Source organism: Entelurus aequoreus, linkage group LG20 (assembly GCF_033978785.1).
Source record: "Entelurus aequoreus isolate RoL-2023_Sb linkage group LG20, RoL_Eaeq_v1.1, whole genome shotgun sequence".
In the NCBI taxonomy this organism is placed as follows: Eukaryota; Metazoa; Chordata; class Actinopteri; order Syngnathiformes; family Syngnathidae; genus Entelurus; species Entelurus aequoreus.
In genome coordinates this window covers 46,333,200-46,359,330 of record NC_084750.1, presented here as the reverse complement: position 1 = coordinate 46,359,330, position 26,131 = coordinate 46,333,200, and the positions used below count along the sequence as shown (strand labels likewise).

General features: G+C 38.4%; 1 protein-coding gene across 1 annotated transcript in view; it reads right to left on the bottom strand.

The window, feature by feature from the left end:
* adcy2b (adenylate cyclase 2b (brain)) overlaps positions 1-26,131 on the bottom strand; it is a 142,052-nt gene that overhangs the window by 16,102 nt on the left and 99,819 nt on the right. Inside the window, exons 12-21 of the mRNA XM_062030169.1 lie at positions 23,423-23,599; positions 21,091-21,131; positions 20,937-21,017; positions 20,739-20,808; positions 17,542-17,639; positions 17,016-17,100; positions 6,426-6,566; positions 4,025-4,177; positions 863-1,047; positions 678-762 (exon numbers count right to left, since the gene is read on the bottom strand). Coding sequence (XP_061886153.1) covers positions 678-762; positions 863-1,047; positions 4,025-4,177; positions 6,426-6,566; positions 17,016-17,100; positions 17,542-17,639; positions 20,739-20,808; positions 20,937-21,017; positions 21,091-21,131; positions 23,423-23,599 — 1,116 coding nt within the window. The remainder of the gene's footprint in view (positions 1-677; positions 763-862; positions 1,048-4,024; positions 4,178-6,425; positions 6,567-17,015; positions 17,101-17,541; positions 17,640-20,738; positions 20,809-20,936; positions 21,018-21,090; positions 21,132-23,422; positions 23,600-26,131) is intronic.

The window sequence follows — 26,131 nt, the reverse complement described above, 5'->3', positions numbered from 1 at the left end:
TTGACAAACTTCAGTGTCAAACAAAAAAGTTTGAAAACAGAAACACAAATGAACCTTCGTAGGTTTCAGCTCAATCCAGGCAGGACAAAGAAAAAGTTTGGGTCCTATTTGTCCACACTGAGCCAAAATGAGGCCACGCAGAGCAAGTGGGTGCTAGACTTGTAGTTCCAGAGACTCTGCAGGGAGTCTACCCGCGTGGAAGCTCACACATGATGGATAGTACACCCAAAATAAAGGATGAATAAAACATGCACGAGGAAATCTGTCAGCGGAGCGACTTTTCCTGGCCGAAGGTGGAGGAAAGCAGGCGACACATTTTGTAGTAAGATGATGAAGAGCTGTGATTGGTCATTTCTATGGACACAGAAATGACGTCACCTAAAATTGCGTTTACGGCACATAGTAATGTCGTAATTCAGCTCTGAGTGTGACACTTCAGATTCAGTCCTACACTTCGCTGAAAGTGTGAGTAAGACGCTTGATAACTAACTTTTAAGTGCAGCTTTCAGCGAATAATTTATTTACTCTTAAGTCAACTCTTAGCAGACTTCTTAGGAGTCATTCTAAGAAGCTTGATAAGTACGGCCCCAGGTGTTTATTTTTGGACAATTCTGTGCGTCCAACTTGATGAAAGGTTTGGTGGGCTGAGATCGATGAGGAAGACTCAAACTACTGACCTGTCTGGCTAACACCAGGAGTGTGATGAAGAAGATGAAGAGAGACACCGAGCCCATGGTCTTTAGGTCCTTCAGGACTCCTGGCCTGGTGAGGCGGCCACACAAAATGTCAATCTTATTCACATGCAAAAGCCAAATCATCATTCAGCCAAAAAGGGGAGGGCAGTTTGTGGCTGACATCTTACCTTTCCAGTGTTTCCGTGGCGTACAGAGCCTTGCTGAAGCCGTCCAGCAGGGGGGCGTGCGTCTGGAGGATGATGACGTTGTAGATCACCACGGCAACCAGCATCACCACCATCTTGAGCTCGTAGTTGATCCTCAGGAAGACGGAGCACGACACCAGGCCCAGGATGCAGCAGTAGATGAAGTACTGGGGACCAGAGGTGCGTTACCGTGGCGACACAAACTTACGACGAAAATAAAGAAATATGCCTCAGATACTTATTCTTATCCGAAAATCAGCATACAAACTAATCTGCTTCTTCGGTCATTAGTCTGCGTATGTGTGTGTGAGTGACAGGAAGAAAAGCTCTTACTCTCTCAATAAAATGACCAGCTTCTTCTTCAGAATGTATTAAAGGGGTAATACTTCCATTTTAAAACATACACCCACAACATCAAATACACCTGCTGTGACAAAAATGTTGCCTACTTAGTGATCAATTGTTGTCTCTCTGCAGAGCTCAGATCCACTTCCTGTTCCTGTTTACAGCGCTAAGCCTTCTGGGTAATGTATCACATTGATTGATTGATTGAGACTTGTATTGACCTACAATTGACCACTAAATGGTAACACCCCAATAACTTTTTCAACTTGTTTAAGTCCACTTGAATCAATTCATGCTAATTCACTTTCTAGTTGACATTTATTTCCCATAAGAGGCAGCATTTCCATGTTAGAGTTGTTGAAGTCTGATGATAATCTCTCATCGTGTCTCCCGGCTATTGATGACTTTCAACAGTTTACAAATGCTGCTAACGTGCGAGCTAATCGTGTCGGAACATAAATGAATGTTTAAGATGGACAAACAATTTTCAGAGAACTTGTGGAGGACATGGCAGGCAACGATCAATAAGGAAACCTTTGGTGGTGTTTCTTCCTCCAGTTGTAATGAATGATTACTATTATTAGTTGACATGAATCAAAACCGTACAGTAATTAGGCAATGAGTATGTGCTTTTTAAGTCCCATCTTAAAACTCAATTGTATAGTCTAGTCTTTAAATAGACCCCCCTTTTAGACCAGTTAGTTGATCTGCCGTTTATTTTCTGCTCTGCCCCACTCTCCTTCAGATGAGGCGCTAGCTGTCCAAAGTGGGAACTCAGTGTGGACCACTCATCTGTACACTAAATAAGAAAGTGTATACACTAAATAACAAAATGTGTGCACGAAATAAAGTGTGTTCACTAAATAACAAAGTGTATACACTAAATAAAGTATGTACACTAAATAACAAAGTGTATACACTAAATAAGAAAGTGTATACACTAAATAACAAAATGTGTGCACGAAATAAAGTGTGTTCACTAAATAACAAAGTGTGTACACTAAATAACAAAGTGTGTACACTAAATAACAAAGTGTGTACACTAAATAACAAAGTGTATACACTAAATAACAAAATGTGTGCACGAAATAAAGTGTGTTCACTAAATAACAAAGTGTGTGCACTAACTAACAAAGTGTATACACTAAATAACAAAGTGTGTACACTAAATACTAAAGTGTATACCCTAAATAACAAAGTGTGTTCACTAAATAACAAAGTGTGTACACTAACTAACAAAGTGTATACACTAAATAACAAAGTGTGTTCACTAAATAACAAAGTGTGTACACTAACTAACAAAGTGTATACACTAAATAACAAAGAGTGTACACTAAATAACAAAATGTGTTCACTAAATAAAGTGTGTATATCCCTGCATGTTAGACACATGGTGAGAATTGTCCCTGCATGTTAGACAAATGGTGAGAATTGTCCCTGCATGTTAGACACATGGTGAGTATTGTCCCTGCATGTTAGACACATGGTGAGAATTGTCCCTGCATGTTAGACACATGGTGAGAATTGTCCCTGCATGTTAGACAAATGGTGAGAATTGTCCCTGCATGTTAGACACATGGTGAGAATTGTCCCTGCATGTTAGACACATGGTGAGAATTGTCCCTGCATGTTAGACACATGGTGAGAATTGTCCCTGCATGTTAGACACATGGTGAGAATTGTCCCTGCATGTTAGACACATGGTGAGAATTGTCCCTGCATGTTAGACACATGGTGAGAATTGTCCCTGCATGTTAGACACATGGTGAGTATTGTCCCTGCATGTTAGACACATGGTGAGAATTGTCCCTGCATGTTAGACACATGGTGAGAATTGTCCCTGCATGTTAGACACATGGTGAGAATTGTCCCTGCATGTTAGACACATGGTGAGAATTGTCCCTGCATGTTAGACACATGGTGAGTATTGTCCCTGCATGTTAGACACATGGTGAGAATTGTCCCTGCATGTTAGACACATGGTGAGAATTGTCCCTGCATGTTAGACACATGGTGAGAATTGTCCCTGCATGTTAGACACATGGTGAGAATTGTCCCTGCATGTTAGACACATGGTGAGAATTGTCCCTGCATGTTAGACACATGGTGAGTATTGTCCCTGCATGTTAGACACATGGTGAGAATTGTCCCTGCATGTTAGACACATGGTGAGTATTGTCCCTGCATGTTAGACACATGGTGAGAATTGTCCCTGCATGTTAGACACATGGTGAGAATTGTCCCTGCATGTTAGACACATGGTGAGAATTGTCCCTGCATGTTAGACACATGGTGAGAATTGTCCCTGCATGTTAGACACATGGTGAGAATTGTCCCTGCATGTTAGACACATGGTGAGTATTGTCCCTGCATGTTAGACACATGGTGAGAATTGTCCCTGCATGTTAGACACATGGTGAGAATTGTCCCTGCATGTTAGACACATGGTGAGAATTGTCCCTGCATGTTAGACACATGGTGAGAATTGTCCCTGCATGTTAGACACATGGTGAGAATTGTCCCTGCATGTTAGACACATGGTGAGTATTGTCCCTGCATGTTAGACACATGGTGAGAATTGTCCCTGCATGTTAGACACATGGTGAGTATTGTCCCTGCATGTTAGACACATGGTGAGAATTGTCCCTGCATGTTAGACACATGGTGAGAATTGTCCCTGCATGTTAGACACATGGTGAGAATTGTCCCTGCATGTTAGACACATGAACTTTCTGGGCTTCTTTTGTTGGGTGAGGACTTGATATTGATTATTGATTATTGCACGTGTGGTCAACTCACTGGGAGATAAAACCTGCTTTCTCCTGCCGTCTCCACATGGAAGTGCAGCGTGGTGTCATTGGTGGTATTCACAGGTGCAACACTTCCGCTAAGTTCAGGTAAGTCTGACGCCAAGACTTCCTGTATGGATGCTGCAGGATCCTCCACGAAGAACTAGAAGCAATTGGAAGATAGAAAGACAAGGCACTGATAATATAGCAACTATACAGTATGTCTGAATACATGATACATGTCTGAATACATGATACATGTCTGAATACATGATATATGTCTGAATACATGATACATGTCTGAATACATGATACATGTCTGAATACATGATACATGTCTGAATACATGATACATGTCTGAATACATGATACATGTCTGAATACATGATACATGTCTGAATACATGATACATGTCTGAATACATGATACATGTCTGAATACATGATACATGTCTGAATACATGATACATGTCTGAATACATGATACATGTCTGAATACATGATACATGTCTGAATACATGATACATGTCTGAATACATGATACATGTCTGAATACATGATACATGTCTGAATACATGATACATGTCTGAATACATGATCAACACTACAGGAGATGGCAATACTTCACTTTAAAGCTGTAAATATTCATACACTTATGATTACAGTATGTAGAGCACTTATTGGCCACATGATAGGGACTATGTACTTTGTATACTTACAGTATGTAGAGCACTTATTGGCCACATGATAAGGACTATGTACTTTGTATACTTACAGTATGTAGAGCACTTATTGGCCACATGATAGGGACTATGTACTTTGTATACTTACAGTATGTAGAGCACTTATTGGTCACATGATAGGGACTATGTACTTTGTATACATACAGTATGTAGAGCACTTATTGGTCACATGATAGGGACTATGTACTTTGTATACTTACAGTATGTAGAGCACTTATTGGCCACATGATAGGGACTATGTACTTTGTATACTTACAGTATGTAGAGCACTTATTGGCCACATGATAAGGACTATGTACTTTGTATACTTACAGTATGTAGAGCACTTATTGGCCACATGATAGGGACTATGTACTTTGTATACTTACAGTATGTAGAGCACTTATTGGCCACATGATAGGGACTATGTACTTTGTATACATACAGTATGTAGAGCACTTATTGGCCACATGATAGGGACTATGTACTTTGTATACTTACAGTATGTAGAGCACTTATTGGCCACATGATAGGGACTATGTACTTTGTATACATACAGTATGTAGAGCACTTATTGGCCACATGATAAGGACTATGTACTTTGTATACTTACAGTATGTAGAGCACTTATTGGCCACATGATAGGGACTATGTACTTTGTATACATACAGTATGTAGAGCACTTATTGGCCACATGATAGGGACTATGTACTTTGTATACTTACAGTATGTAGATCACTTATTGGCCACATGATAGGGACTATGTACATTTTATTTTGGCTTTAACTCTTAGGCATTCACAAGTAATGTATACTGAAATTGCATTTTTTAGTTTTTTGAATTGTTTATTTATTTATTTTTAACAGGGTTTACCAAAGCACAGCCCAAGGGCCATCTTTTATTGACCTGTGGCACACTGTGATTATAAAATTAAACTAAAAAAAAAGCAAAAGGGCCCATTGTAAAGAGAACAAGCTGAAATGTTGATATAAACTCCTTTTATTTACTTACTGGGGCGTTGGTTTGACATCAGCAAAGACGTATGAGATGGTAAAGGTAAAGTTTGGCCTTTTCTTGTATTTCAGTCAAGTTATTTACAAAAGCTAAACATGCTAGGCTATAGGCTACAAGGAGCTAGAAATTTGTAATAATAACTGAACAATATTGCAGCGTAATTAAGCACGTGTCAATATAATATTACTTACACATACAAAGTCGCCGAGGCAGAAAGTATCCAGTAACAAACGTGTCCGCATCATTCAACTTACTGTGTCATGAGCTAAACGTCATCAAATATTGTCATCTGATTTACAACAATACTAGCAAATTAGCAAGTTAATAAGCTTTATAAAAAAAACTGTTGAGGTGTTTACTTTTTGGTTTTAAACATTTTCAGTTCGATAACTGTCGGATTGGGACTCGAAATTGGATAAAACCTGAGGTCAAAAATCGTATCGGAGACCAAAAAATGCAATAAGAATAAGGTGCAAAACATGAAAGTTTGAGACAAATAGTAAAACAATTTCTTGAAATTGTGCTTAGAGCCGCCCGGGTGTACCTAATGAAGAGTCCCGTTGACTTGTTTGTGACATGTGACTTCACAGCGCCGTGACGGGCGTGACACAGCGATTGAAACGCCGTCATGAGGCCGGGACCACGCGACCCTCAGCCTGTTTGCACTTGGACTCACCATGTTGAAGACGGCCATCACCAGGATGAGCGTGGTGGTCGTCACGGTGAGGACCAGTCGCAGCCAGGGGTTGTCGGTGACGATGACGCGGGAGGAAGTGCTCGACCACAGGAAGGAGCACACAGATCCCTTCCTTCCTTGCTGGAAATGCAAAAACACAACAAAATAAAGCTTTGGAGCTTTTATTGTGACACACTTTGAGTGAAAATTGGGACGCCATCTTGAAGTGGTGATGAGGAGCAGGCGAGCAGCCTAAAGTGACAGTTGACAGGTAGAAAACAAAGATGCTAAACTGACAGTTGACAGGTAGAAAACAAAGATGCTAAACTGACAGTTGACAGGTAGAAAACAAAGATGCTAAACTGACAGTTGACAGGTAGAAAACAAAGATGCTAAACTGACAGTTGACAGGTAGAAAACAAAGATGCTAAACTGACAGTTGACAGGTAGAAAACAAAGATGCTAAACTGACAGTTGACAGGTAGAAAACAAAGATGCTAAACTGACAGTTGACAGGTAGAAAACAAAGATGCTAAACTGACAGTTGACAGGTAGAAAACAAAGATGCTAAACTGACAGTTGACAGGTAGAAAACAAAGATGCTAAACTGACAGTTGACAGGTAGAAAACAAAGATGCTAAACTGACAGTTGACAGGTAGAAAACAAAGATGCTAAACTGACAGTTGACAGGTAGAAAGCAAAGATGCTAAACTGACAGTTGACAGGTAGAAAACAAAGATGCTAAACTGACAGTTGACAGGTAGAAAACAAAGATGCTAAACTGACAGTTGACAGGTAGAAAACAAAGATGCTAAACTGACAGGTAGAAAACAAAGATGCTAAACTGACAGTTGACAGGTAGAAAACAAAGATGCTAAACTGACAGGTAGAAAACAAAGATGCTAAACTGACAGTTGACAGGTAGAAAACAAAGATGCTAAACTGACAGTTGACAGGTAGAAAACAAAGATGCTAAACTGACAGTTGACAGGTAGAAAACAAAGATGCTAAACTGACAGTTGACAGGTAGAAAACAAAGATGCTAAACTGACAGGTAGAAAACAAAGATGCTAAACTGACAGTTGACAGGTAGAAAACAAAGATGCTAAACTGACAGTTGACAGGTAGAAAACAAAGATGCTAAACTGACAGTTGACAGGTAGAAAACAAAGATGCTAAACTGACAGTTGACAGGTAGAAAACAAAGATGCCAAACTGACAGTTGACAGGTAGAAAACAAAGATGCTAAACTGACAGTTGACAGGTAGAAAACAAAGATGCTAAACTGACAGTTGACAGGTAGAAAACAAAGATGCTAAACTGACAGTTGACAGGTAGAAAACAAAGATGCTAAACTGACAGTTGACAGGTAGAAAACAAAGATGCTAAACTGACAGGTAGAAAACAAAGATGCTAAACTGACAGTTGACAGGTAGAAAACAAAGATGCTAAACTGACAGGTAGAAAACAAATATGCTAAACTGACAGTTGACAGGTAGAAAACAAAGATGCTAAACTGACAGTTGACAGGTAGAAAACAAAGATGCTAAACTGACAGTTGACAGGTAGAAAACAAAGATGGTGTTCAGCGTTTTCCTGCTCAAATGAGCGGACTGTTGAAAATAGGAATCGGGGGATGACTTTTCACAAGTAATATTTAACATTAACGTACTATTGGTTGTGTTTTGTGAAAAGAATATTAGCACAGAGTTGAGAAGTAGCAAAGATCTTCAATAGTACTGAAATCGTAGCCGCTAGCAAACAAGAGTATGACCATAATAGAATTGCTTGTCAATGAAATTAATTACATTTAAAAATGTCATACTTGAATAACATTAAGTTGAAATAAATGAAGATAAAGATTGTAAGACAGAATTTGGTTTTATTCTGAATCCAGTGAAACAGATTGGTGGTTTTAGCTGATATAAAGACTTTCAGGTGTTTATATATGTTTATGTTGAAGTATTTGGCCGACACTTTTATCCAAAGCGACATACATGAAAAATACATATAAAACAATCACTGTAAACATGATCATTTAAGGGAAGAATGTAATAGAAAATAAAATTGTCAAGACAGAATAAACTCTCTGCTGCTGCAGCAACAGAGATACAGTCTATAAGATATATAGATATCTAATGTATTCATACATTGTTTATGTAGCATGTATATATAACCTCATCATATTGTTTCTTCTATTTAAAAATAGCTGACTGTTTTTTTCCTCCTTCTCTGGAATTATATTCCCAGTTTTGATCTGGGACGTCTGGTCATTCATAGCATATAAGAATATTCTATTACTGTTAAGCAAACTATGAATAATAAAACATGTGTCCTTTATCATAGCTACACGTATGACAGAAAAGCACGTGAAAATCAGTGGTATTCAGTGAGGTCAAATTAATTAAATGTCATTGCTCCTGCCAAATGTGGTATGTGGGCTTGTATTAAGCCTCAGGGAGTTGAACGCCCCTGCCTTACATAGTTCCGGGTCACCCTTGGGCAAGGTGTAGCACCCGAATGCCCCCCCCATCAGGGTTACGATACCCCCCATGAAATACACTAAAAGAGGATGCGTTACCCGGCCCGGAGGAAGCCCGGGGCCCTCCTCCGGAGCTAGGCCCGGAGGTAGGGCTCGTCAGCGAGCGCCTGGTGGCCGGGCTTGCCACGGAGCCCGGCCGGGCACAGCCCGAAGAAGCTACGTGGACACGCCATCTTCTCTGCCACGTGGGCCCACCACCCGCGGTCGGAACCAGTGGGGTCGGGTGCGCTGCCAAGTGGATGGCGGTGAAAGTGGAGGCTCCGGACGGACCAATTCGGGGCAGCAGAGGCTGACTTTCGGGACGTGGAACGTCTCTACGCTGGTGGGGAAGGAGCCTGAGCTGGTGCGAGAGGTGGAGCGCTACCGGTTGGATCTGGTGGGGCTTACCTCTACGCATAGCAAGGGCTCTGAAACCACACTCCTGGACAAGGGATGGACCTTGTTCACTTCTGGAGTTGCTCAGGGTGTGAGGGCACAGGCGGGTGTGGGGATACTCACGAGTCCCCGGCTGAGTGCCTGTACGTTGGAGTTCACCCCAGTAGACAAGAGGGTCGCCTCCCTTCGCCTTAGGGTTGGAGGGGGGAAAACTCTGACTGTTGTTTGTGCATACGCACCAAACAGGAGTTCAGAGTATTCAGCCTTCTTGGATACCTTGCATGGGGTCCTGTATGGGGCGCCGGCAGGGGATTCCATAGTCTTGCTGGGGGACTTCAACGCGCACGTGGGCAATGACAGTGATACTTGGACTGGCGTGATTGGGAGGAACGGTCTCCCTGATCTGAACCTGAGTGGTGGATTGTTATTGGACTTCTGTGCTAGCCACGGACTTGCGATAACAAACACCATGTTCAAGCATAAGGATGCTCATAGGTGTACCTGGTACCAGAGCACCCTAGGCCAAAGATCAATGATCGATTTTGTAATCGTATCAGCTGATCTGAGGCCGTATGTTTTGGACACTCGGGTGAAGAGAGGGGCTGAACTGTCAACTGATCACCATCTGGTGGTGAGTTGGGTTAGATGGCGGGGGAAACCTCTGGACAGACCTGGCAAACCCAAGCGTGTAGTGCGGGTGAACTGGGAACGTTTGGAGGAGTCCTCTGTCCGGAAGGACTTCAACTCCCACCTCCGGCGGGACTTCTCTGCCATCCCTGTGGAGGTTGGGGACATTGAACAGGAATGGGCAATGTTCAAAGCCTCTATTGCTAAAGCTGCAGATGCGAGCTGTGGCCAGAAGGTCTTAGGTGCCTCAAGGGGCGGTAACCCTCGAACACCCTGGTGGACAGTGGTGGTCAGGGAAGCCGTCCGACTGAAGAAGGAGTCCTACCGGGGTATGTTATCCCAGGGGACTCCGGAGGCAGTTGCAAGGTACCGGCGGGCCCGAAGGGCAGCGGCCGTGGCTGTGGACGAGGCTAAGCAGAGGGTGTGGGAGCAGTTCGGGGAATCCATGGAGAAGGACTATCGGGCGGCACCAAAGCTGTTCTGGAAGACCATACGGCACCTCAGGAGGGGGAAGCAGGGAACCATCCAAGCTGTGTACGGCAAGGATGGGACTTTGCTGACTTCAAGTGAGGAAGTCGTGGGGCGTTGGAAAGAGCACTTTGAGGAACTCCTGAACCCAAATACATCAGACACACCCTCCCTGATAGGAGCAGGGCCTGAGGATGATGGGGGATCGACGTTGATCTCTCGGAGTGAAGTCACTGAGGTAGTTAGACAACTCCACAGTGGCAAAGCTCCGGGGGTTGACGAGATCCGTCCAGAAATGCTGAAGGCTCTGGGTGTTGATGGGCTGTCTTGGTTGATACGCCTTTTCAACATTGCGTGGAAGTCTGGGACAGTGCCGAGGGAGTGGCAGACTGGGGTGGTGGTTCCCCTTTTCAAAAAGGGGGACCAGAGGGTGTGTGCTAATTACAGGGGTATCACACTACTCAGCCTCCCTGGGAAAGTTTACGCCAAGGTACTGGAAAGGAGGGTCCGGCCGATAGTCGAACCTCAGATTCAAGAGGAGCAATGTGGATTCCGTCCTGGTCGTGGAACAACTGACCAACTCTTTACGCTTGCGGGAATCCTGGAGAGGGCCTGGGAGTATGCCTATCCAGTCTACATGTGTTTTGTGGATTTGGAGAAGGCGTATGACCGCGTCCCTCGGGAGATCTTGTGGGAGGTGCTGAGGGAGTACGGAGTGAGGGGAACCCTGTTGAGGGCCATCCAATCTCTGTACAACCAAAGCGAGAGTTGTGTCCGGGTGCTTGGATGTAAGTCGGATCCGTTTCCAGTGGGGGTTGGTCTCCGCCAGGGCTGCGCTCTGTCACCTATCCTGTTTGTGATTTTCATGGACAGGATTTCTAGGCGGAGTCGTGGCCATGGCGGAGAGGGTATACGTCTCGGGGGGCTAAAGGTTGCGTCACTGCTGTTTGCAGATGATGTGGTCCTGATGGCACCTTCGGTTCGTGACCTTCAGCTCTCACTGGATCGGTTCGCAGCCGAGTGTTCAGCGGCTGGAATGAGGATCAGCATCTCCAAATCTGAGGCCATGGTTCTCAGCAGGAAACCGATGGTTTGTACAGTCCGGGTAGGGGACAGGACTCTGTCCCAGGTGGAGGAGTTTAAGTATCTCGGGGTCTTGTTCACGAGTGAGGGAAAGATGGAGAAGGAAATCAGCCGGAGAATCGGAGCAGCTGGGGCAGTATTGCAGTCTCTCTGCCGCACTGTTGTGACGAAACGGGAGCTGAGCCAGAAGGCAAAGCTCTCGGTCTACCGAGCTATCTACATTCCTACTCTCACCTATGGTCATGAAGTGTGGGTAATGACCGAAAGAATAAGATCGCGGATACAAGCGGCCGAAATGAGTTTCCTCAGAAGGGTGGCTGGCATCTCCCTTAGAGATAGGGTGAGAAGTGCAGTCACCCGAGAGAGACTCGGAGTAGAGCCGCTGCTCCTTCGCTTGGAAAGGAGCCAGCTTAGGTGGTTCGGGCATCTCGTGCGGATGCCTCACGAGCGTCTCCCTAGGGAGGTCCTCGTTGCACGTCCCACTGGGAGGAGGCCCCGCGGCAGACCAAGGACCAGATGGGGGGATTACATCTCCTCTCTGGCCTGGGAACGCTTCGGGATTCCCCAGGAGGAAGTCGCAAATGTTGCTCTGGAGAGGGAAGTCTGGGGGTCTTTGCTGGAGCTGCTGTCCCCGCGACCCGATTCCGGATAAGCGGTTGAAGATGGATGGATGGATGGATGCTCCTGCCAAATGAATTGCACTGATCACCACTCCAAGATGGCGGCCCCGCGTCTCGTCAGCGCCAGTAGCGCTCCATGCTGCGTACCCTTAGAAGATGTCTATGGTGGGCGGCAGGAGAGGACGCTTGTTATCGCGCATGCGCCTGTCTCATAGCGCAAACCCGGAAGCAGATTCCATTCAATAAAACCGTAGCAAGAGGAGAATGTTTGAGTTTATTTACTTCACAAATTAAAAGAACAAAACATTTTGAAGTGCGTCGGTGGTAGAAATAAAGTAACAGATTTATTTTAGAATGCTGCTAAGAAAATGTTCATCTTAATTTCCCGAAACGAACTAGGAATGAGATGAACGATAATGAAGCAGGTGTGAATGATAAAGAGTACATAAACATTTAGATTCACTTTCCGCACAACTTGCAAGATAGTCCACAACAATAGCAACCTTCTTCTGGAAGGAACCTATTTTCCTTCGGATGTAAAACACCTCCCATCAATAAACTGAGCTGTTTGGATCAACTTTGAGACATTTAAAAGTTTTGTTTCCATGATTTTCCTTCGAAAACACTCTTCCGCCGGTCTTTCTTTGCATCCGCCCCGATACTTTCTTCGTATTCCGAGCGCAATCCAAGATCAGTTCTTGATGCTGTCAGCTATTTGAGGTGTAATATTTCTCATCTGTGCCTATAATACAGTTTTTTGAAAATTAATTATTATTATTATATTTTTAAACGGTTCAATTTATTTATTTTTATAAAACAAAAAATATAATGATTAGTCAGCAGAAACGGAAAACTGTTGAAAAAGAGCAGTGTGGAACGCTGCATTTAAAAAAAATAAAAAAACCTATTTATTTTATTTTATAAACTTTTATTTATAAACTGCAACATTTACAAAGAATCGAGAAATAATAAGAATCAAAATAAGTACAAAAACAGTACAAAACAGCACCAGGGGGTTGTAAACTCAGTAAAGTAACTAAAATAGAATGCGATATATATATATATATATATATATATATATATATATATATATATATATATATATATATATAACAAAGTGCAAAGCCATAGGCTCACACAAGTTCAGTAAATAATTTAAATGTGGAACACATCATCGTTTTCACAGCTTTTTGCTTGTTAGAGGTAGAGATTGATTTGAAGTAGAGTTCTTATTATTTTTTAAAGGCCCAAAAAAGAGGTCAAGTATTGAGAAACTTACATTTATGAATATAAAACTTAGCCAATAATATCATGAGGTTCAATTAAAACAAGTTGTAAGGCTCTGCAATGGCTAGGGTGACGTCATAGGTCAACCAGAAAATATATATATATATTTTCATTTTTTATTTTTTTTTGTCCTGTCCAGCTTCTCAGGCAAATCATATAGTAGATGTAGATGATCATATAGTAGATGTAGATGATCATATAGTAGATGTAGATGATCATATAGTTGATGTAGATGATCATATAGTAGATGTAGATGATCATATAGTAGATGTAGATGATCATATAGTAGATGTAGATGATCATATAGTAGATGTAGATGATCATATAGTAGATGTAGATGATCATATAGTAGATGTAGATGATCATATAGTAGATGTAGATGATCATATAGTAGATGTAGATGATCATATAGTAGATGTAGATGATCATATAGTAGATGTAGATGATCATATAGTAGATGTAGATGATCATATAGTAGATGTAGATGATCATATAGTAGATGTAGATGATCATATAGTAGATGTAGATGATCATATAGTAGATGTAGATGATCATATAGTAGATGTAGATGATCATATAGTAGATGTAGATGATCATATAGTAGATGTAGATGATCATATAGTAGATGTAGATGATCATATAGTAGATGTAGATGATCATATAGTAGATGTAGATGATCATATAGTAGATGTAGATGATCATATAGTAGATGTAGATGATCATATAGTAGATGTAGATGATCATATAGTAGATGTAGATGATCATATAGTAGATGTAGATGATCATATAGTAGATGTAGATGATCATATAGTAGATGTAGATGATCATATAGTAGATGTAGATGATCATATAGTATATGTAGATGATCATATAGTAGATGTAGATGATCATATAGTTGATGTAGATGATCATATAGCAGATGTAGATGATCATATAGCAGATGTAGATGATCATATAGTAGATGTAGATGATCATATAGTTGATGTAGATGATCATATAGTAGATGTAGATGATCATATAGTAGATGTAGATGATCATATAGTAGATGTAGATGATCATATAGTAGATGTAGATGATCATATAGTAGATGTAGATGATCATATAGTAGATGTAGATGATCATATAGTAGATGTAGATGATCATATAGTAGATGTAGATGATCATATAGTAGATGTAGATGATCATATAGTAGATGTAGATGATCATATAGTAGATGTAGATGATCATATAGTAGATGTAGATGATCATATAGTTGATGTAGATGATCATATAGTAGATGTAGATGATCATATAGTAGATGTAGATGATCATATAGTAGATGTAGATGATCATATAGTAGATGTAGATGATCATATAGTAGATGTAGATGATCATATAGTAGATGTAGATGATCATATAGTAGATGTAGATGATCATATAGTAGATGTAGATGATCATATAGTAGATGTAGATGATCATATAGTAGATGTAGATGATCATATAGTAGATGTAGATGATCATATAGTAGATGTAGATGATCATATAGCAGATGTAGAAGATCATATAGCAGATGTAGATGATCATATAGTAGATGTAGATGATCATATAGTAGATGTAGATGATCATATAGTATATGTAGATGATCATATAGTAGATGTAGATGATCATATAGTTGATGTAGATGATCATATAGCAGATGTAGATGATCATATAGCAGATGTAGATGATCATATAGTAGATGTAGATGATCATATAGTAGATGTAGATGATCATATAGTAGATGTAGATGATCATATAGTAGATGTAGATGATCATATAGTAGATGTAGATGATCATATAGTAGATGTAGATGATCATATAGTAGATGTAGATGATCATATAGTAGATGTAGATGATCATATAGTAGATGTAGATGATCATATAGTAGATGTAGATGATCATATAGTAGATGTAGATGATCATATAGTAGATGTAGATGATCATATAGTAGATGTAGATGATCATATAGTAGATGTAGATGATCATATAGTAGATGTAGATGATCATATAGTAGATGTAGATGATCATATAGTAGATGTAGATGATCATATAGTAGATGTAGATGATCATATAGTAGATGTAGATGATCATATAGTAGATGTAGATGATCATATAGTAGATGTAGATGATCATATAGTAGATGTAGATGATCATATAGTAGATGTAGATGATCATATAGTTGATGTAGATGATCATATAGTAGATGTAGATGATCATATAGTAGATGTAGATGATCATATAGTAGATGTAGATGATCATATAGTAGATGTAGATGATCATATAGTAGATGTAGATGATCATATAGTAGATGTAGATGATCATATAGTAGATGTAGATGATCATATAGTAGATGTAGATGATCATATAGTAGATGTAGATGATCATATAGTAGATGTAGATGATCATATAGTAGATGTAGATGATCATATAGTAGATGTAGATGATCATATAGTAGATGTAGATGATCATATAGCAGATGTAGAAGATCATATAGCAGATGTAGATGATCATATAGTAGATGTAGATGATCATATAGTAGATGTAGATGATCATATAGTAGATGTAGATGATCATATAGTAGATGTAGATGATCATATAGTTGATGTAGATGATCATATAGCAGATGTAGATGATCATATAGCAGATGTAGATGATCATATAGTAGATGTAGATGATCATATAGTAGATGTAGATGATCATATAGTATATGTAGATGATCATATAGTAGATGTAGATGATCATATAGTTGATGTAGATGATCATATAGCAGATGTAGATGATCATATAGCAGATGTAGATGATCATATAGTAGATGTAGATGATCATATAGTTGATGTAGATGATCATATAGTAGATGTAGATGATCATATAGTAGATGTAGATGATCATATAGTAGATGTAGATGATCATATAGTAGATGTAGATGATCATATAGTAGATGTAGATGATCATATAGTAGATGTAGATGATCATATAGTAGATGTAGATGATCATATAGTAGATGTAGATGATCATATAGTAGATGTAGATGATCATATAGTTGATGTAGATGATCATATAGTAGATGTAGATGATCATATAGTAGATGTAGATGATCATATAGTAGATGTAGATGCACATATCGACTGTTCACATTTACTTTACAAAAGAGAAGTGTAGGATACTTCTCTTGTTGCCTTATTTGTATTTGACTTTATTAAATGTATTTATATTATCATTTGGTGCAGCCGGGCCGGAGCAGGAGGTCAACTGGAAAATAAATTAATTTAACCGCGCTAAAAGTAAATAGCGCCCCCAGTGTACGGGAGACACATCGCGTATGACCAATAGTCGCATTATAGAGAGTGTGTGGACGCTTGGACTTCACACGTTGATGTGAAAATACAAACAACCAAACTACCTGAGATATCAGCATTATTTGGTGCATGGAGTTGTCATTTCACCAGTTGATTGTGTTGAAGAGTGAGTGAGGGAGTGGCACTCACCAGTTGATTGTGTTGAAGAGTGAGTGAGGGAGTGGCACTCACCAGTTGATTGTGTTGAAGAGTGAGTGAGGGAGTGGCACTCACCAGGAGGTGAGCAGCAAAGCACAGCAGCAGGATGAGAGCCAGCAGCAGGAAGGCCACACCAAAGGAGATCCCCAGCACTGCACTTCTGCAACACACCACACCATAAAGCTGGTGAAGACTCCTAATGTCTTCTGCATTTATCAGAATGTATGCTAGTTTGTGTAATGGATGCACTTGAAGGCATCAGTGCTCCTGATTTAAGAAGTGTTCTACAGTGCATGACGTCACGGCTCCATCCTGACCAGAGGTCGGGGAAATAAGAGGGCTGAGTTGGGAAATCGATCAGACTTTCAGCCGCTGGATTAGCACTTTGGCCCGCCCAGGCTGTAAAATGAGCGTGACTCCCTCCTTTATGCTTTGCTCAGCCTGATCTATAACCACCGTCATTTCTACATCCTGCCCAAATAGCTTCCTCACATCCGTCTGCTGCCACAGCTGGGGCTTGGCCACTCACTTGGCCACTCGCTTGGCCACTCGCTTGGCCACTCGCTTGGCCACTCGCTTGGCCACTCACTTGGCCACTCACTTGGGCAAGACGAGGACCTGCACGATGAATATGCAGGAGAAGATGAGGCAGGCGCAGGTGATGTAGTACTTGAAGGCAGGCAAGGTGGTGGATCTGTACTGTGGAGGAAAGACACAGAGTGGAAATTAGCCACACCGTGACACTTCTCTTCTGGAAGTCCAAATGTTTGGGAACAGTTCACGGAACACACTTTTTTTTTTTTTTTTTTCCAGCGTGACTCAAAGGGTCCATTAAGGCCTAGTTGGATGAGTTTAGTGTGGAAGAACCCCAGAGTCCTGACATAAACTCCATCAAACACTTAGACGGTGATATTGTTCATCTGTTGCATAATTCAACACGTCAGAAGAGTAGGAGGAAGAACATCTTATTTATAATCCATTCCCTTTCTCTCTTACCATTTTCTTTAAAATGTATATTTGTTTTTTACCATTTCCTAATAGGCAAATAAAATGATACATACATTTTAAATAGTTTACTAAAAAGTTGACTACTTTATCATTTTCTGGCATGATATAATAGATAAATATAACCAGTACTGTACAAATAATAAATAACAGATTTTTAGAAAACATTAAAAATGTCAACAATTTGAAATGAATAGATTCACTTAATAATAAAAAAAAAGTTACCTACTTTAACATTTTGTGACATGATATAATGCATTAATATAAACAGTCCTGTATGTATGTATATATATATATATATATATATATATATATATATATATATATATATATATATATATATATATATATATATATATATATATATATATATATATATATATATATATATATATATATATATATATATATATATATATACCAGCTCTTTTGATGTAAAACATCAATTTGTAAGAAATGTTTTTATCAAATAAAAAGAAAGTTGACTTATTTTCTGACATAAGGAATAAATATAAACAGTAATTTATAAATATAACAGCTTTTTAGACATGTAAAATGTCAATTTGTAAATCAGATTATTCAATAATAAAAAAGTTGACTATTTTATCCTTTTCTGACATGATATAATAAATAAATATAAACAGTACTCTATATATAATAAATGAAGGCATGTTAGATAACATAAAATGTCAAAAAAAAGTTAATAGAGGTTATTCAATAATTGACTATTTTATCATTTTCTGACATAACGGAAAAAAAATATAAAAAGTACTTTTTATATAATAGATAATGTCTAGTTAGATAACATGTAAAATGTCAACAATTTGTAATAGAGATTATTCAATAATTAAAAAAAAGTTGACTATTTTATCATTTTCTGACATAACGGAAAAATATAAAAAGTAATGTTTGTATAATAGATAATGTCTTGTTAGATAACATGTAAAATGTCAACAATTTGTAATAAATGTATTTATTACATTATAAAAAATTTGACTTGTTTTCTGACATGATGTAATGAATAAATATAAACAGTACCGTTTATATGATAAATGAAGGCTTGTTATATATACTGTGTAAAATGTCAACAATTTGTAATTATTATTATGATTATTCAATAATTTAAAAAAGTTGACTATTTTATCATTTTCTGACATGATGATGGATAAATATAAAATGTTCTGTAGAAATAAAAAAAATTTTTAGACATGTAAAATGTCAACAATTTGTAATAGATTTAATGATAAAAAGTTGACTATTTTATAATTTTCTGACATGATGGATAAATATAAAACATTCTGTAGAAATAAAGTTTTTTTTAGAGATGTAAAATGTCAACAATTTGTAATAGATTCAATGATAAAAAGTTGACTATTTTATAATTTTCTGACATGATATAATGAATAAATATAAACAGTACTGTATAAATACTGCCTTGTTTAATAACATAAAATGTCAACAATACGTAATAGATTATTCAATGACTATTTTATCATTTTCTGACATCATATAATGGATAAATATATATATATATATATATATATATATATATATATATATATATATATATATATATATATATATATATATATATGTATGTGTGGGAAAAAATCACAAGACTATTTCATCTCTACAGGCCTGTTTCATGAGGGGTTTTCCTCAATCCTCAGGAGATAAAATCTCTTGAGGATTGAGGAAAACCCCTCATGAAACAGGCCTGTAGAGATGAAATAGTCTTGTGATTTTTTTCCACACATACATATTACGCTCTACCACGGTATCGAGCACTATTTTTTTGGATAATCTAATTAAGACATACATATATATATATATATACACATACATATATATATACACATACATACATACATACATACATACATACATACATACATACATACATATATATATATATATATATATATATATATATATATATATATATATATATATATATATATATATATATATATATATATATATATATATATATATATATATATATATATATATATATATATAAAATAAATAACGACATGTTGGATAACATGTACAATGTCAATTTGTAATAAATGGATTCACTCAATAATAAAAAAAGTTGACTTATTTTCTGACATGATATAATGGATAAATGTAAATAGTACAGTAAATATAACAATGGCTTCTTAGATAACACGTAACATGTCAACATTTTGTAATAGATTTCAGCAATGAAAAATGTTTTCTATTTGATCATTTACTGACATGATAAACATATACAGTACAATAAATAACATGTTGGATGATAAACACAGAAAATGAATGATGCCTCCTCCATTCAACTGGATCATATTAGTACGGTATATTGTGACATCATTTTACTCCACATATTGTGACCATTCCACTGAATGTTTGTGTCACTAGGAAACAAAATAATGTATAAATTAAAGTGTCCTGCATACTGGTCTGATATTTGTTGCCTGTCTAAAATCATACTTTACCATGAAATATAATTCAATCCTGCAGATAAGTATTTTTCCAATATTTGATTTTTTTTTCTCATTATTTATATATTTATTCTATATTTGAAATGTTGTTAAAATTCCCACTTGAGTCCTGCTGCTCTAATTAGAATATTTGAACATACAGTATGTGAACCAGAAAGGTAAGTTGTTACAAGTGACATGTGGACGCTGTGGGTCCTTTAAAAAGCAAACACCGCAGTTTGTTTAATGACCGCAGTTACCAGTACAGCAATGGATGACTCCTCCCTGAAAGCAATGATGACGTGTGCTTTGTAAGCCACGGCCTTACCTCGGTCTCCAGAGCTTTGTTGTGAAAGAACAAGGAGATCCTCTGGATGTCCTCGGACTTCAGCCACTGTCTAGAGAAGAAGAGTAGAGATGAGCACATGCCCTGCACACCAAGTGTCTGCAGGTAAACACGATACAAACACACGATGATGCACTTCAACCAAACTGGAACTTATTGGTGCTTATTTGAAACGATTACTTCTGCGAGTTGATTCCATCAATGGTGCGAATCATCCGCTCATTGAGTTCCTCTTCGAATCTTCTCCGCTGAGACTTGGACCTGGTAAAAAAAAAAGAAAAGAAAAGGTGGTTCAGTTCGACACGGAAACTGAAAAGAGACCATTTCGGCTTACCTCTCCCGTCTCTGGAAGTGGTACTGCCCCATGGGAACATCCTGACAACAGGAGGAACACTGTGAGACTGGACTTAAATACTCCAACAACGAGGACTGGAAGGTGCTGCTTGAAACTTGAAATATGATCGGCCGGACGGAATGTCAAATGGAGAAAAATTTAAATAAGTCTGTAATTACTTTAAAGTAGATGGATCCTTAAACAGAACTGCAATGTTTGAATTTTGTCTATCATTCACAATCCTGATGCAAGACAACATATGTTCTCCTTTTCTTATGCATTCTAGCTCGTAAATAAACAATAGCAAAAGTCAGCTAACAATGGAGCAAATAAGAGCGCTCTAAAAAACCTCCATCATACGCACTGAGTATATACATCAGAATATTTACCTATTTTGCTCATTTGAAGCATGCAGAGGCGTATTTATTTCACAGACACATCACAACAACACTAACTATGGCGGAACACATGAAATAAATCCCTTACTGTACAATGTCTGATTGGATTGGATGTATACATTGTCTCGTTTGGATGAGAAGTTCATCATAACCCTCAGGAAGAGTGGAACAAAAAAAAAGGTGGTTTTCATGTCTTTCTCGCCATCTCTAAGTTGACCTAACTTCTCGGTTTACGTCCACAACCTTCTTCTATCCAGCTCAGAGTCATGATTTCTAATGGACAATGAACTGTTACCAAGTCAGAGGAGAGAGAAGCTCCCCAGCTCATGATATCAACATAGCGGCATAAGCTACTTGGATCAATGCGCCGCTAAAAAATGGTCCTTAATGTTGGCGCTTACAACAAGATTATCGCTAATACTTGGTAATATTCAGGTCACAAAATGTAAAAAGGATTATTGTTGGTGCTTTTAGGATGTTTTTTTTCAAGGGTTTTGTGGGCGGAATAGAAGAGCTCCTATTGACTCCATGGTTAGCTGATTTTTGCTAATGTTTATTTACAAGTTAGAATGCATAGAAAAAAGAAACATAAGATGGAAGATGCAACATTTAAAAAAAAAAGTGCATTTCCCCTTCAAGAGACATTTTTAAATCTCTCTTAAAAACATACTTTTATTCCATGGCTTTTAACACTGAGTGATACCCATCCTGCAATGGCGCCCCATAATACACCTGCTGTGGACCTGTTTTTATGTTTTATTTATTTATTTTTATCGTGTTCTGTTTGTGTTGTGTTGTGTTTGCTCAGTTCTCGTATTATTTTTAACCTGCCCATTGTACAGCACTTTGGCTACCCCTGTGGTAAATTTTAAATGTGCTTTATAAATAAAGTTGATTTGATTTGATTTGATTCCCAATGTGTCATTAATTATATGGGAATTAAATTCATGCGTTAATTACATTTATTTATTTAATTAGTTATTTCAATATTTAATTATTTTATAATTTAAATGCTGAATTAATCATTTAATAAATTAGTGATTTCATGATTCAATTTAAAAAAAAATCATAATTAATTATTTGATTTATTTAATTGAATTGATGCAAGAATGTGTGTCATGAAACTATTTTAGCTGTCAAAACAGCCCTTTGAGACACTTGTGATTTAGGGCTATATAAATAAACATTGATTGATTGATTGAAACCTAGTCAGTGGGCGGGGCCAAACACATGATTGCCTGCTGCTTGACTTTGATCAAATAAATAAATCAAGTGCTAATGATGTGTTCACAATATAATTAATTAAATTGTTCAATTAAATATATCAATAATTAAATCATGTAAATATTGATATAATAAATGATGACATTATTAAACGTAGTTTTGCAATAAAAGAATGACAAGGCATGATAGTGTGCAGTATTGCTTTGAGCACATGCAGGTCACTTCTGACCAGGGCAAGTGACAGAAGCCATGTTGTGACAGCGGCAAAGAACAAACTGCTTGGCCAGCATGAATACTGCAGATGACCACGATCATTGGTAATTATATAGAAGTTATCACACAACTCTTATGCTTCAAGGCCGTTGCTCTAGTTATTATCGGGAACTCCTAAACTGAATAAATAGAGGAGCGCGTGGGCTGTTCCTCACAACGTAGGGTGAGACTGTAACCGAGTGTGCAGATCCATGCGTTCTCCTCATGAGCAAAATTGAACTCTGACTCTGCCTGATTCTTTGCTTCTTGTTCTGTTTAATAGATAGTCCGGTGCTTCACACCAACGTGTGTTCAAGTGCACGCAGAGGCCGCTGGATGATGCAGCAAACTAACATCTAGTGGAAAAGGACAGGAGGAAGTTGATGTAGGCGAGTAATGGGAGCGTTGGTTTGAGTGGTGGCGTTAGAACATTTCCGCTGATGATGGGCGATACTGACGGTGGTGTTGATCTTGCCGTTGTCCGTGCTCATGCTGTCACGGTGGTGCAGGTTGGCGAAGGGCTTGGCCGCCCCCCAGGACTCCAGGTAGCGGGTCATCCTCACAGACGCCCTCATCTTGCCGCCATCCAGAGACGGGCGAGAGCGCAAGCCCAGCAGGGGGCTGTGCTTCTCAGTCTGGACAAGAACAACACAAACACAGTCAAGACTTGGCATTCTGTGCAACTTTCTTACTTCCCATACCATACTGATATTAGACCATTGGCCCATACCAATATCAAACTGATACAGTAGCGACAGGAATCATTTTGTTGTGTGGAATGTTACAAATTAGTAGAATCCCTTAGAACATTGGTAGGTACGAAAAACTACCTTATGGCAGACTAAGGCTGTCTTTAAGTTGGAGTGGAGGGTTCATTTGTTTTTTGGCATCACCTAATGGCCACACTAATTCAGGTTAAGTTCAGTAAGTCGGATGATGCGGACACGTGTGTTACTGGATACTTTGTAAGTAATATGCAACTATAATCATTAAATCTTTGTTTATATTGACAAATGTGCTGTTTTACACTGCAATATTGTTCAATTATTACGCAATCTAGTCTTGCTTGTGTGCTATTGTGTGCCTAGCTGTTGTGTAGCCGCTAGCTCCTAATATTTGTACTGCAATTACACGGGGGACTGCGCACAGGACATATATATATATATTTTTATTTTTTTCAAAGATAAACTGTTGTGATTGAAACGACAAACAAAAGTGAAGTAAAAAAAAAAAAAAAGTATATATTGTAAATATTATAGCGGGTAAGGGAACAAACAGTATAAATTAAACAATAAATGATCACACTAAACACAAAATCACAGCTAAGTGGATCATCAAAGCATTTCATTTAAAAAAAAGGAATGCTTTGATTATACACTGACTTGTTCGCTATCTGAACAAGTCACAGAACTACAAGTGTACTCAATGTGAACAAGTCACAAATCTACAAGTGTACTCGATGTGAACAAGTCACAGAACTAGAAGTGTACTCAATGTGAACAAGTCACAAATCTACAAGTGTACTCAATGTGAACAAGTCACAAATCTACAAGTGTACTCGATGTGAACAAGTCACAAAACTAGAAGTGTACTCAATGTGAACAAGTCACAAATCTACAAGTGTACTCAATGTGAACAAGTCACAAATCTACAAGTGTACTCGATGTGAACAAGTCACAGAACTAGAAGTGTACTCAATGTGAACAAGTCACAGAACTACAAGTGTACTCAATGTGAACAAGTCACAGAACTACAAGTGTACTCAATGTGAACAAGTCACAGAACTACAAGTGTACTCAATGTGAACAAGTCACAGAACTACAAGTGTACTCAATGTGAACAAGTCACAGAACTACAAGTGTACTCAATGTGAACAAGTCACAGAACGAGAAGTGTACTCAATGTGAACAAGTCACAGAACTAGAAGTGTACTCAATGTGAACAAGTCACAGAACTAGAAGTGTACTCAATGTGAACAAGTCACAGAACTAGAAGTGTACTCAATGTGAACAAGTCACAGAACTACAAGTGTACTCAATGTGAACAAGTCACAGAACTACAAGTGTACTCAATGTGAACAAGTCACAGAACTACAAGTGTACTCAATGTGAACAAGTCACAGAACGAGAAGTGTACTCAATGTGAACAAGTCACAGAACTAGAAGTGTACTCAATGTGAACAAGTCACAGAACTATAAGTGTACTCAATGTGAACAAGTCACAGAACTAGAATTATACTCAATGTGAAAAAGTCACAGAACTAGAAGTGTACTCAATGTGAACAAGTCACAGAACTACAAGTGTACTCAATGTGAACAAGTCACAAATCTACAAGTGTACTCGATGTGAACAAGTCACAAATCTACAAGTGTACTCGATGTGAACAAGTCACAGAACTAGAAGTGTACTCAATGTGAACAAGTCACAAATCTACAAGTGTACTCGATGTGAACAAGTCACAGAACTATAAGTGTACTCAATGTGAACAAGTCACAGAACGAGAAGTGCACTCAATTTGAACAAGTCACAGAACTAGAAGTGTACTCAATGTGAACAAGTCACAGAACTAGAAGTGTACTCGATGTGAACAAGTCACAGAACTATAAGTGTACTCGATGTGAACAAGTCACAGAACTATAAGTGTACTCAATGTGAACAAGTCACAGAACTAGAAGTGTACTCAATGTGAACAAGTCACAGAACTACAAGTGTACTCAATGTGAACAAGTCACAAATCTACAAGTGTACTCGATGTGAACAAGTCACAAATCTACAAGTGTACTCGATGTGAACAAGTCACAGAACTAGAAGTGTACTCAATGTGAACAAGTCACAGAACTAGAAGTGTACTCAATGTGAACAAGTCACAGAACTAGAAGTGTACTCAATGTGAACAAGTCACAGAACTACAAGTGTACTCAATGTGAACAAGTCACAGAACTACAAGTGTACTCAATGTGAACAAGTCACAGAACGAGAAGTGTACTCAATGTGAACAAGTCACAGAACTAGAAGTGTACTCAATGTGAACAAGTCACAGAACTAGAAGTGTACTCAATGTGAACAAGTCACAGAACTAGAAGTGTACTCAATGTGAACAAGTCACAGAACTACAAGTGTACTCAATGTGAACAAGTCACAGAACTACAAGTGTACTCAATGTGAAC